Here is a 12432-nt window from a genome sequence, read left to right as displayed (position 1 = left end):
CATCCATTATCTGTTCTAGGTTTTGTCCCTCTCTTCTTGTCCCTTTTCTTCTTGTTTTCCTCTCTATGTTTTGTACTCAGCTGACTTTTCATGCTGTCTCTAAAGGAATGAAAGATTTTTTCCAAGCACTAAGCTCACTTAGCTGATTGCTCCTTCCTGTGTTTCCAAAAAGGCCAAAGTAAATAACCCAGTCCTTCTTTTCACTGTAGACAAGCCATGATCTGCTTCTCTGTTCTCCATTTTTCATTTGGATGAAATAATAGCTGCATGAATCATGACAGCAGACAAGATAGAGGAGAGCAGGAGGCGGGGTTACCAATCTACTGGCTCTGGAGAGCAGAGTTCTCCAGTAGCAGAAAAAAGTCTCTAGATTTGGCGCTAGGAGCTTTTTTTTTTTTATAAAAGAGCTAGAGGGGTCTGAAAAATTGCTAAATATAGCGACAAAAGCGCTAAGTTGGCTGCTGTCTGTTTGGACATTTCTGAACATGTGCAGCAAATGGACTGATCCAATATGGTGGACACTGAGGGGGGGATGCCGAGACACAATATTATAAGCGTTCTGATGGCATTTTAGCAAAAAGGATTTTTTTATCAAAAACATAATGTGCAAAAATAAGGTATAGTTGTATTAACTATACATGTAAACAGAGTTTTATGGGGCCCCCAGGAACTTGGGGCCCTAGGGATTTGCCTAGTATTGCCGAATGGTAAACCCCTCTTGGCTGCAGGGGCGGTTCTAGTCTGTTAAGGTCTAAAATTTGGTCTGAAATCACCACTGCTGCTTTAAGCCTCACTGCTGATGTCACTGGCTTTATGAAACCAATAAAATAAAACCATTTTATTTTCACAGATATTTTCAGGCTCTACCCTGTAACTCTCACTTTAAATTAGATGCAGGTGATTTAAAAGTTAAACCTGTAAAAAGAAAAGAAAGCATCCTGTTTGTCCTGTAGGCTGGAGAGCTATGCAGGAGGGGTGGTTTGACAGGATGATCTGGTTTTTAAAAATGATGAGTTTCATGTCCCAGAGCACTAAAGACAGTCTGTCTGAGGAGTCTGTGGAGAGAAGATGGAGAAGCTGTTGTTCTCGCTCATAACTCTAGTTCTGGTGTCGTACAGCAGTGGTCAAGCTCCATCCTGCAGAGATTATCCATGTCCAAAGTATGATGTCCAAGAGCAAAATAAGGTATGAATGACAGCAGGCTGTTTTAACGCTTCTTTTTCATGATAACTGCTAACGATTTTTATCTCCTGTGAGCAGGACTTCGAGGTGCGTCACTACGCTGACACTGACTGGATCACCACTAAGTTGAGCAAAAGAGACAGTGGCTCCCTAATGGCTGCAGCCAAGACACTGGGGGATTTCTGTGATGCCCAGAAAAAAGCAGGTAAATCAGGAGCTTAAACAATATGCTTCACTATAAGGGGGATTTGGTCAAGCAGCCTGTGGAAGGATTCACAACAATAAACCAATAGAAGTAGAACAGCCATCCGCTCAAAGAACTTCAGAGTAAACTAGTAAGAGGAATATTGTGTGCATACCACTAGTTCTGAAAACCTAAACACAAGCTTTTCCTTTGTAGTTTGGGGTCTGATGGTGGTTGATCACTATAACACATCCCACCCTAACACCAGACGTCATTTAGACGTGGGTTTTTAGGCTTCATCTGGTCGGTCCGTCATAATCTGGATTTAGTCCAGAAAAAATGGTTAAATATTGGGCTGTGATTGGTCGCTCTGATTTTATCCCACTTTGGTCCAAGTATTGAACATTATGTCACTTTTCTGCTGAATGTTAGATGTTGTTTGGATGTAAATCCTGTCATCTTTTCAACCAATTTGTTGTTTTTTTTTGGTCCCACAAGCAAATTTTTCAGATGGTTGAAAAGACGTAGAAAACTGAGTTTAAAACATCTATTATTGGACTAAAGTGGGATAAAATCAGAGGGACCAAACACAACCCAATGTTTAACAACAATTTCTGGAATAAATCCAGACTATGTTGAACCGTCCATTCTAACCGCTCTTAGCTGTAATGATTTTATGGGACCCTTTATAAATAAGATTCATCTTATTAAAAATAAGAACATTAGAACTTCACTAACTATGACTGGTTTATCTCTGGAATGTGAGGCAGCATCTGAGGTAGCCATAGAATCTGAACCTTTTATTCCAGTGTAGTCCTGTTTCTCTGACTGTGACTAACTGGATGTGCTCTCTTCATCCTCTGACATGGGAGCTGGCTCGGAGCTCGTCTGCCTGGCTGTGTGTTTCCTGAACGGGGCCGCCTTTTACTGTTTCCTTTTGTATCTCTGCTTCTGTCTCCATGAACCCCAGTCGGCCTAGGAAGATGGGCCAAGGTTCTGCTGGAGGTTTCTTCCTGATAAAAGGGAGTTTTTCCTCTCCACTGTCGCTACAAGCATGCTTAGTGTGAGGGATTACTGAAGAGTCCATGAGTTGATGCAATCAGCTGGTTTTCCTTAGATAGAAAACTTTGAATCAATTTGACTGGATGATCTGGTGAACTGGAAAGTGCCTCGAGATGACGTTTTGTGAATTGGCGCTATAGAAATAAACAGAATTTAATTGAACTATAACGACTGACTAGATGAAGCCTAAAAAACAACTTCCAAATGATGTCTGCTGTTTGGGTGGGATGTGTTATAGTGATCAACCACCATCAGAAAAGGAAAGCTTATGCACTGTTTTCAGAACTAGTGGTATGTACATAATATTCCTCATACTAGATTATGATTTACTTTGAGATGAACCTCTTGGCTGTGTTAATGTCCTGCTTTCTGAATATGATCTGAATATGATCTGTCCATACTAAGTGTGTAACCTAGTGATGAAAGTTGGTGGGGACACTCTTAGGGTGGTGGCTGATGGACCTACAGTTACTCGAACCGAACGCTTTCAAAAGGGTTTGTACTTTCCAAAAATGAGTACAATCATCTATTTATTGAATGCTTTCCCATTGTTGAGAACATAAAAGAACCATACTACACTGATATTTATAGGTAGTTAGACATTGATGTATAAAAAATAAAGGATGAATAACAGCCAATTCCGATGCCAACAGCATTATATCATGCCTCCCTAGTATGCACACAATTTCAGTTTAATTCATCCATCAATCCATCCAGTAAAATGTAGATTGAATGATGGATATTTTCCCTTTCAGCTACATAAGTGAATGTCCTCCTTCAAAAGCAGAAAAATCATATTTAGAAATTTGACCTACATATTGCCAAAGTGTGTTTTGAAATTATTGGTGGGGACATGTCCACACCAATCCTTCAGATAGTTATGCCTGTGGTCCATACAGCCTTCATTTAACCTTAGTGCAGGTTTTGCTAAATTTACATTTTAAGTAAGAGAAAACAGTCGCCTTTTCTTATTTCAAGTGCATTTTATCTAATTATCTTATTTTAAGATAAAAAAAAAATCATTCTGTTGGCAAATAATCTATTTACTTGCTCTAATTATATGAATTAATTAAATAGACTTAATTTAAGAAATGTTTATTTGTTTCTAGATTTCTAGATTCTAGAAACTGGAAAAACAATCTAAAAATAAGTAAAAATTTCTTTAAGTGATTTAATGTGAGTAGGTAAATGATATAGTTTGCCAATGGAATTAATATTTTTACTCTTAAAATAAGATTAGATAAAATCTACTTGAAATAAGACAATGCAATTGTGTTTTCTTATTTTATGTGCAAATTGTCTCATTCCACTGGCAAGATTTCTCTTTTACCTCCTCAATCCAAGAACAAATGCACCATATTTAAGAAAAATGACTTTCGAGAGAGAGATTGGACAGAAACGATGCTCACATGAACTCCCATCTAAAAGGACTCCATCATTTAACATAACCTGAATGGTTCTGGACAGGAAGAGAAAAGTTTAGTTCGTGAGAAAATTAGCAACAGGGAGAAAACGCAAAGCTGCAAACAGATGTTGTCAAACCGGCATTTCCACCACTGCGACTTCATCTACACATCAAACCACCTGACGGTTTTTCTGGTTTCCAGGTCATGACATCATCGATGGCTGGCCAGCACTCATAACCATAGAGGACGGGGAGGACTCTTCTACATCCCTGTCCTGGTTTCTTGCTCCTGGCTCTAAGCCTGAGGTCACTGATACATCGGTCACTCTGGAGCACAAAGCTGAGGCTACTGTCTACGTCAGGTAAGGAGAGGTCTCTCATTGATTGTTTTGGTTTCTGTGGATCCAGAAGGAAACGATGAAATGATTTAATCAAATGAAAAGATGTGAAACAGATGTAAAATGAACCGTTCTCTCCTCAGGAAGTACGATGGAACCCCGTCCCTCCAAACTGCTCTGGAAAACAAAAAGATTCTCCAAGAGGCTTTGGTTGCAGCAGGGAAAAAGTTCAAGGAGGACATTTCCGTTGGGGCAGTCTATGAACGTTACTTTTCTCTAACTCATCACAATGAAATCTGGCTCTACAGTGCCTGAAAACGGCATCCCGTCCACTTCCATCCTTTCTATGCTCATTTTAGGCTTTTACCCATTAGACTACAGTATAACATTAATGTGGTAAAACATTTTTTTTCCTCTGGCATGGGTTAAATTCTACCCTCAATAATTTCCACAAAGTTTTCCTTTCTAAGAAACATCTGTTTACCATTTAAACCAAGCTTTCACTAATTGTCTACTTTGAAATAAATGGTGTCCTGTGCTAAGTGTGTCAGACTGTGAATAAAATGCAGGTAGTATGAATGTAATGTGTTCATTTCAGTCTGAACTTCCTTAACAAACAGAAACCTTCAAACAATGGAAGGTGAGTCTCTTTTGCAGGAAATGTAATTATCATACCATAGAGAGACATTCAGCAAACAACTCTAAGGCTGGAGAAGCCATGTTGGTTTAGAAAGAGAGTATGAAGGGCAGCAATAGTTAGAGATCCATCCTTTAACCCCTAATAGGACAAGGTCAAGGTTTTTGATCATTTGCATCCCCCTAACAAATGGTGTCCTCCCTTCCCTCAGTGTTATTAATGTTGCTGATGTTTCTGAGTCATTACAAAAGAGCCACTTAAAGGAACCAGTCTATCTGTACATTATAATATTTTGTTACTGTTGCATTCTCAGCAATATGAAAGCACTGAATATTGTACGGCGTTCAAATTTGTGTTTGGGCTTATTTAGCTAAATACAAAAACCTAACAAAAGCCTTTAAATCCTGTAACCGCAGGTTCATCATCTTCAACCCTTATATCAGAGGTAACCAATTAAAAACCAGTGGGGATCCAATAAAGAAAATCATCAACCAGTAAAGGTCTGGACACATTTTAATGATCTGTTACTATAAACAGAATTTAACACTGAAATAAAATGAGGTGTTTATGCATTCATATTATACATTGAATTTTTTAATAAAAAATAAATAAATTAGGAAAGTTTTCTATTTTAAAATATAAAGTGTTTTTTGAAGTAGAGAACCACAATAGGTTGGTATATTGACAATTTCCTGATTCACATATTTTATAAAACACCTGAACTGACAATTTATTATTTTTCCTTCTTTTTTCTGTCTTAATGTTGCCAGTGGGCTTTATGCTGCCCTGCAAGGCTTTAAACCTGGTTTGAATGGAGACTAAGCCATTCTAAAGCACATATCAAGGAGCTCATTTTGATCCTGGATCCATATTTATTTTTGATTCTGTTCATGATGGAGAATCCTGCTTCACAGCAGCAGGTTGAGCCAAACATCCTCTAAATGTTCAGGCTCTGCTCCTTAAAAAGGTTGGTGACCCCTGCTGTAGGCTTTGCTTTGCGCAGGAGGACTGGAGCGGAGATGGAGGATGTGAGATTTCAGGGCAAAAGAAGAAGCAGAGCAAGTGACGTTTAGACACTGTCCTTAGACAACATGCGATAATCTATAAATGTTTTAAATCAGGTTGGATCTGTGACCTCTGCCTTATAGTTTCCCCACAAACTTTCATTACCAAGTTACATCCTTGACGCCAGCATTCATAATATGTAGGCGAATCCCTGTCCCCCAGACATCTGCGGTTATATTTTTTATATTTTTGAAAAACAAAGCGGAGTTTGTATGACGTCACCCACGCGGGCCGGCTACCATTCATTCTTCCTGTCCGCTGAACTGCTGCTAGTTTTACTCACATGCCTGGAAGATGTCCAGTGCTACTACCACAGATGATCTCACTCTCCAAATGGAATTGAACGATTCAGATTAAATCCCCGAATGAACAGAAGGGGAAGAGCGTAGCCGCCTGTGGCCTGGGCTGCCTGTCACAACTCCAGTCCGGCACGCGGATGACGTCATACACGCGCTGCTTTGTTTTTAAAAACTATAAATATAAGAAATATAACTGTGGATGTCTGGGGGACAGTGATTCGCCTACATGTTATGAATGCTGGCGTACCATAAATAAATTATAAACAGTTTAGTTTGTGCCTTCAAGTTGTTGCCCTTAGGAAGACGTTACTTGGATATAACCTAACGGAATATCTTCAGAACAGCTCCAAATGACATAAAACTCATATGGGGGATTAGAACATGATGGAATAACATAAAATAAATGTAAAAACCAATGTAATGTAAAAAAAAAAAAAAAGTGTTCCCCTTTAAGTGCATTTTTTTCTTTTTCCCTTTTGATCCACTAAAGAGCCTACAAATCATTATCTTAGAGAGGAAAACACAATGGACAAGATGATTAAGTGACTGTTGCTGTGTGAATCAAATGCAATTAATTTAAGATATACATTTCAAAGTCAGTTCAAAGTAGGTAAAACCATATAAAAAAGGATTATAAAACAGGAGTTAAAAAGTAACAGGGTTTATTCCAGGTCAGGTTGTCACAGGACAAAGAAATTGCTTGGAGTTGGCACAGCTGTGGGCTCAAAAAAACGTCAGCGAGCGTCCAGCCTTCTACTCTGTCTAATCTGGCTAACAAACTAACAATGCACATGATGTATAAAGAATAAACCTAACAACTCCCCCTGATAAGTTACCGTTTTTACAGGTAACTTAAAACACAGTGAGCGACACATCTTTGAATCACCAGGTGACTCAGAGAGCATTTATAATTGATGATGTGTCATTAATCAGAGATCAAAAGTAATCACAATCAAAAACTTCACAGACCAAATGTTATTACTCAAGACCACAGGTTCAGCATTTAACTACAATTTGGGTTTCATCTAATAAAAGGAAGGCTATTTTAGTTTCCTATGCGCACATTATTTTAATTTACCTAAGACTAGGTAACCTAAGCCTATAAATCTAATAAGGCCAAATTCATCTACTCTCACTCCCACCTGGAGGTAGGGCTGGGTATTGTTCAAAAATTTTCGGTTCCGGTACCAATACCGATACCTTCACTTCGATACCGGTTCCTGAACGATACTTTTTTCGATACCAGTTTTATAATATCAATTCGAAGAAAAAGAAAATTACACAACATAAAAAAGTACAAATCTTGAGTTTTATTATAAGCTCTGATTTTCCATTTACATTTTTCCTCTTACATACAAAAAAAAATTCAGTGTCTAATATTCACTGTTACATTGTGAGGACCTTTTTACTTAGCAGTTTTCCTTTAGAAAAATTACCATGTCTGATAAACAGGCCCATTGAATGGGATCCTACTGACAGCGCACCGCTGGTATGTGGGGGTCTGAACGGCTCTGACAGAAACATTGGAAGGCAGGATGAACTGACGGCACTGATTAAGTTTTCAGGTGGATTTTCCCACTTAAAAACATAATAAAACTACTTTATTCCCACTGATCACAGCAAATATAGCTGCAAGGCAAAGAAAGGATAGAGTAGCTCCGGCCAACGCGCGTCAGACACACTTTTGCACCGCGCAGCCAGAGCAGCAAAGCTTCTTCAGCCGCGCGTCAGAACTAACTGGTACAAGCAGCAAAAAGGAAGCAGCAGACGTGATTTTGCTGCTCCTGCTGCGTCCAGTTTGAAAGCAGCATGATTCACTCCGCTCTGGCTTTGCTCTGCCCACGGGCTGCTGAGAGGAGGATGGTCGCGCCGGCTGCGGTCAGCTCTCCTTGCAGTCAAACACCGAGCAACTTTCTGCTCTTAAATTGTTTCCGTGCACGATGTATTGCATTGCGCACTATTGGCATCAGTCTTAATAAAGTGAAGCTGCACTTTTGACCTGGGGGGCATTTTAAAGGGGTTCCATGACGCTCACAACCAGTTCACAACAGATACACATGAACCCTGGCTGTAGGCGTGACCACCTGTGTATTTTTCCTGGATGACGCAATCACTTTAAGTGTTACAGCCAATCACCGAAACTTGGTACCGAAAGACGAGGCATGTTTCGATACTCTGTAGAACCGAAGCATTTCGGTCGGTACCATCAAAGAACCGAAGTTTGGTACCCAGCCCTACCTGGAGGCCTCCTAAATGTGACCGCTCACCATGGGTAAACCATCCATCCAAATTTACCAATCATTCGGTCACAGTAGGGGACGTCAGAGGACAGGTCGGGCCGTTCTCCACCGGAAAACCCTACCTTCTCTAAAAGGTAGTAAAAACCGGGGTGACCCCAGGGAAATCCCACTCTCAGCCAATCTGAGCAAGTAAACCCTGTTTTGAATCTGACTATTATCATTACCAACTACTTAAAGAACCTTTAAGCCAATCAGGTTCTGAGTATTTCTACATCAAAGAAAAAGTGGCATAAAACTTGATCTTGGTGGGTCTGGAGCAAAATGTTTCCATGTTTTTCATCAAAACAAAATCAAAATAATTCATATAAACATATAAATCACAATTAGGTAGAATCAAGAATTATCCAGGTCTGAGTAAAAAGCAAATGATGAACATCACTGTCGCTGATGAATTCTTTCAGTGTCTCTATCACTCATCAATCTAATTAATCAATCAGAGTCTCGTATGGCCTCCTCCACAGCCGCTGTGGTCTCCATGCTGTCCGATGGTAGATAGATGCTGAATCCACGTGGTGGTTCTCATGGAGTGTTCTCATCACACTTCAGCAATCCATTCCTCCGGAATCCTCCAAAACACAGAGAGTGCAGTCAGTGTTCTTATCAGAATAAGCAGTGTCTTTCGTTTCGTTATTTACTCAAAATCTAAGTGCAGTCACAACCAGATGTTCTTATCCACAATTACTTTCACTTCATCCCTTAAATCCTCCTTAAATTCAGTATGTTCTCTACATCTGTAGACATGACCTACCTTTCAGTGCCTGGCAGTTGAAAGTTATTTATAACAGTATGTATTCAGCCTGAACATTCTATGGATGTTTCAGCTCATTATTTTGTTCATATAAGCTCAAAATTACTGCAACTAATGTGATCTCATTTAAGGAACCTGTAGATATTTAGAAAGCATTTAACCCTGGTTTACACATTATAACATTCAATTCATGGATTACCTAAAGAATAATTTTAAACCTATTTTTACACCACAGCATATATATATATATATATATATATATATATATATATATATATATATATATATATATATATATATATATATATATAAAAAAAAAAAAACATAAAAAAACAAAACAAAATCTGTTCCAACATCCCCAGAACCAGTCAATTGTTGTCATATCTGGACTTCCGACCAGATCAAAAATGTGTTATATCAAATAAACTACCATATTAAGTGGGCATTCCAGCTAAAGTATTGATTGCAGCTGTAGGTGAAGTAAAGTCAGGTGTTCTTATCGCTTCGTGCATAAAATGTATGGTTACTCATCCCCAAAATATATAGCTTCTGTAATGTTATCTCTAAATCAGCTTGCAGTTTAAAATGGTGAAGTTTTAGATCCTGGGCCTGATATTGAAGTGACATAAGCACCATTAACTCATGAAGTCTTCATCAATATTGCTTAAATTGAAAGATGTCATCATTTGCTTTAAACATTTGCTCCAAAAATTTTCTAATTTCTCCTAAATTGCATTCTGTTGATGCTACTTTATTATTTCCACATGTTGAAGTTTCAGCTTGTTGTCCCTTTAATATTCTGCTAAATAAAACTGACCAAACTATTCATCAAAAACCCAGTCAAATTTATCACATAGTAAAACTTCTCTAAGCCATCCATTTATTTAAGAATACTCCACCCCCTGATGATATGGAGAATATTTAGCAGACCGTTTCAACCGGTTTTGAATAAATTGCTCATAATCTTTCATTGTGAATAAGAAACCTGGTGCGGCAGTTCACTCTTTTTCATCAGTGCGGAGCCCCTGGCTGGGTTCCACTGCTACTACCGCAGGCTTAGCTTAGTTAGCCTAGCAGGCTACATGTAATTTTAAAATTATTTTCGCACATGTTTACATTCATAAAATGGCCAAAAATGAACACTATAATGCACCTTCTTTTTGACTATTGAGCTGATGTAACGGGTAAATTTCTCCCCTGTGAGATCAATATTCAATCCATCAATCGATAGAAACTGGAAACTGCTTAATTCGCTAAAAAATCTGTGAACAGATGACATATCTAATGCCGATACAAGAAACTAATGCCAATATCGGGCAGAAGTTCAACACTTTTCTGAACCCAGAGATGCTCCTTTTTTAAAAAATTAATAAATTCAAGCTGAAGATTTATGATTTGTATGCATAAAAAACAGAGCCTTTTGTCACTGATCCGTTGAAATACTTTTTTCAGTCTTCCTTGTTGAACAAATGCACAAATTCCAAATGGAAACTTCAGAGCTGTTGAGATATGAATAGTTTTTAATAAACACAGTTTGAAAATAGTCTTTCAATTATTTGCTTTAAAAGTTGCTGTCTGATATATATTCATGTCTCCTCCATGCTTTGTAGCCATCCTGTAATGGAGAATGGCTTTGTTATCCTTCCATAAAGCTTAGATTTAAATTATTGTTGTCCTGTGGACAGAGTTTTGTTTCTCTCACTAATTCTCTCCTTTCCGGACCCTCTGTACACATTGAAATATTCAATTTATATACAAGTTAGGAAACATCTAAAAGAATTAATATTTTGTCTTTCAAAAATAACAATCACACTCTACTGTATGTGCCTTGAGAAAGTACAAATTCTGTTGGTTTATTGGGAGAAATAAAAAAAAGGCGTCAGAAAGGAACAGTGGCTTCTTAGGCTACGTTCACACTGCGAGCCTTGATGCTCAATGCCAAATGGTTTTTGTGAAATCAGATTTTTTTGCGTTGCCGTTCACATTTCCAAATGCGACTTGTATGTGATCTCCTTTGTGAACTGCAGTCATACAACACAAGTATCCCGCATGCGTAGTAGAGGACGCAATGATGTCACAGGCCCGCGTGCTCTGTGTTTACCGACGTAAACATGGATGGTAGTGCCGGTGCGCATCTAGCAATCTTTCCCAGCCTTAAAGACAATATTTTCAAGATGGTTAAACATAAGTACTGCTCTCCGCATATCGTCTGCCATGGTTATTGTTTTTGTTGCCGCTTCTATTTTTATTTATTTTTTACAGTGTCCTGTCCGGCAATGTGGCAATAAGAATAATTGTCTTGATGCCAAAAAGAGCCCAATAGATTTTACTTTCACAAGTGTAGCTGTATGGCAATTGCCATATTGCTGCACTTGTTTCATGCATATAAATTGCTTTATTATAATTATGCATCTATCTATCTATCTATCTATCTATCTATCTATCTATCTATCTATCTATCTATCTATCTATCTATCTATCTATCTATCTATCTATCTATCTATCTATCTATCTATCTATCTATCTATCTAGATAGATAGATAGATAGATAGATAGTGTAAAGGAAGAAAATATTCTAACATAGTTAACTTTGGAAAAAGATTGGCTTCTGATTCTTCCCTTCCCCAGGTCCACTCGGCGAGCTGCGTTTGGTAATAAAACCAACATTGCGTGTTGACGTCACAGAATTACAGAGTTTAATCCAATATAAGACAATGCATACACTTTAGAAATAAGACAATGCACAAACCTACACCAGAAACTGCAGAACAACAGAGACATACATTCCATTACCTGACATAGGAGGAAAGAAAGCAAAGAGTACAGAGACATCTTTGGAGAGTTGCAAGGGCAAATCTGATCTTTTTCTTCTATTTAGAAAGCTTTATCCTCTTGTATCTAATCCATTCAAAAAGGGCTGGCCTCGGTCCTCCAACCAAACGCCATCTCTGACACTGCTAGGGCTTCCCCTTATTTACTGCAAACATCTGGGGTCATTTGCTTCTTTGTTTTAACAAGAAAAGGCGGAAAGCTTGTCCTGGCATCTAGAATTCCTAAAGTCATAAAACACAAGATAAGCTCTCACAGACAGCTTGTGGAATGCGGGGGGCCTCACCATCCCTGGTTGTTTATTCTGGAAGACTTTTGACCTTCTGTAAACCAAGCAGAAATCTCTCCTGCAGGCTTAACTGTTATTCACCCCCCAGGAGATA

At 38.5% G+C, this 12432-nt stretch overlaps 1 protein-coding gene across 1 annotated transcript; it reads left to right on the top strand.

Moving 5' to 3' along the window:
* Positions 1 to 1026: 1026 nt before the first annotated feature.
* On the top strand, positions 1027 to 4755 carry LOC119772199 (heme-binding protein 2-like). The gene is made up of 4 exons (XM_038268539.1): positions 1027 to 1185; positions 1261 to 1387; positions 4036 to 4195; positions 4315 to 4755. The coding sequence occupies exons 1-4, from the start codon at positions 1069 to 1071 to the stop codon at positions 4484 to 4486; spliced, it is 576 nt and encodes a 191-aa protein (XP_038124467.1). The 5' UTR covers positions 1027 to 1068; the 3' UTR covers positions 4487 to 4755.
* Positions 4756 to 12432: the final 7677 nt, after the last annotated feature.

Source organism: Cyprinodon tularosa, unplaced genomic scaffold (genome assembly GCF_016077235.1).
Source record: "Cyprinodon tularosa strain WSP-4 unplaced genomic scaffold, ASM1607723v1 ctg701, whole genome shotgun sequence".
Classification (NCBI taxonomy): Eukaryota; Metazoa; Chordata; class Actinopteri; order Cyprinodontiformes; family Cyprinodontidae; genus Cyprinodon; species Cyprinodon tularosa.
Note: the sequence above shows the minus strand (reverse complement) of the source record. Positions and strands in the feature narration are given on the sequence as shown.

What these genes read in the sequence shown, in the direction of transcription:
- LOC119772199 (XM_038268539.1), top strand. Translation starts at nt 1,069, where the DNA reads ATGGAGAAGCTGTTGTTCTCGCTCATAACTCTAGTTCTGGTGTCGTAC. An exon ending in ATGTCCAAGAGCAAAATAAG is followed by an intron (nt 1,186 to 1,260) that starts GTATGAATGACA and finishes TCCTGTGAGCAG; the next exon opens with GACTTCGAGGTGCGTCACTA. An exon ending in GAGGCTACTGTCTACGTCAG is followed by an intron (nt 4,196 to 4,314) that starts GTAAGGAGAGGT and finishes TTCTCTCCTCAG; the next exon opens with GAAGTACGATGGAACCCCGT.